The sequence below is a fragment of the Cyprinodon variegatus genome, unplaced genomic scaffold (genome assembly GCF_000732505.1).
Source record: "Cyprinodon variegatus isolate N-32 unplaced genomic scaffold, C_variegatus-1.0 Scaffold150, whole genome shotgun sequence".
Taxonomy (NCBI): Eukaryota; Metazoa; Chordata; class Actinopteri; order Cyprinodontiformes; family Cyprinodontidae; genus Cyprinodon; species Cyprinodon variegatus.
This window is the reverse complement of record NW_015150603.1, coordinates 476,485-477,699: the sequence shown is the minus strand read 5'-3', so window position 1 is coordinate 477,699 and position 1,215 is coordinate 476,485. Positions and strand designations below refer to the sequence as shown.

Genomic DNA, 1,215 nt, shown 5'->3' with positions numbered 1-1,215 from the left:
AAGTCAGACAGCACAGCTTGTTTTACTGTAAAGACCAGCTGCTACATCCTGCAGCTGATCAAGATACATAGATGAGGGATCAAGAACAACTTCCACACTATATACCAAAAAGAAAAAAAAATCTAAACATTTGGGAGTTTTTTACTTTATTTTTTACTCAATTTACTGTTGAGCCGATGTGTGCATGCAACGTTAGCTACAGTGGAAATTAATCGGATAATCATGATTATTGAAATAGTCGTCAAGTGATTCAGTAGTCGTTTAATCATTAACTGAAATATAGAGACTCTAAAACATGCCTTTAGCTGACAGAGCAATGCATTTATACCAGTAAATACACCAAGATAGTGAAAAAATATATAAATATTTTGCATTTAAGATAAAAGAAAAACCCTTTTCTCTGTCAATATGATGTATCCACAACTCTTCAAATGGAAAAGTTTTAGTTTTACCTTGTTTAATTCTGTATAAAATCTCCTTTAAGGAACCTTCGGCTTTCCATTTATTTATCGAGAAAATAATCGACAGATTACGCGATTATCAAAATAATCGTTTGTTGCAGCCCTAGTGGAACAGGGCTTTGAATCACCAGGCTAGAGAACTGTGTGCAGTTTTTATCACTGTCAAAGTTATCCAGTTTAATGATGTTAGATTTTGTAGTAGTGCTGATGATAATTAATGTTTGTTTGCAAACATAAGAGTTTTATTTTAAATAATTTTCTTTGCCATTAACACTGTTTTTCTGGCATTTGTCTTTTCAGCTAAGACAGATGAGGTTCTAAAGGCCAAAGTAGCCAAGAGAGAAGAGGAGGCCCGAAAGAAGCTCGAAGAAGGTGAGTTTTAATACTAATGTTTATAACATCAAAATCTAATACTGAATATCTGTAACCAGTATTATTAATAAAAGTTGCATGGAAGCAGAATTCAGGTGGAAGGTGGAGGCAAGTCATTATTGAGAATAGATTTGACACCAAGCAAATAAATGAATTATTTGGTGAATTATCATAAAAACATTAAGTTAAAAGATGTTTCAAATAAAGCAATTAGTTATCAGGTCTTCAATCTCAGTTAAAACTTGTTAAACAAACTTGAAAACAAATCCAGAATTGGTTGCTACAGGGCAGGATCGCTAACCAGTGCTACTTTATGCAGCCCTTATATATACACTCACCGGTCACTTTATTAGGTACCCCATGCTAGTAACGGGTTGGACCC

The 1,215-nt window shown here is 33.8% G+C and overlaps 1 protein-coding gene across 2 annotated transcripts in view; it reads left to right on the top strand.

Moving 5' to 3' along the window:
* Positions 1 to 1,215, top strand: part of rsrc1 (arginine/serine-rich coiled-coil 1) — a 173,875-nt gene that overhangs the window by 137,465 nt on the left and 35,195 nt on the right. For both annotated transcript variants that reach the window (XM_015377242.1, XM_015377241.1), the window contains exon 7: positions 762 to 833. In XM_015377242.1, coding sequence (XP_015232728.1) covers positions 762 to 833 — 72 coding nt within the window. The remainder of the gene's footprint in view (positions 1 to 761; positions 834 to 1,215) is intronic.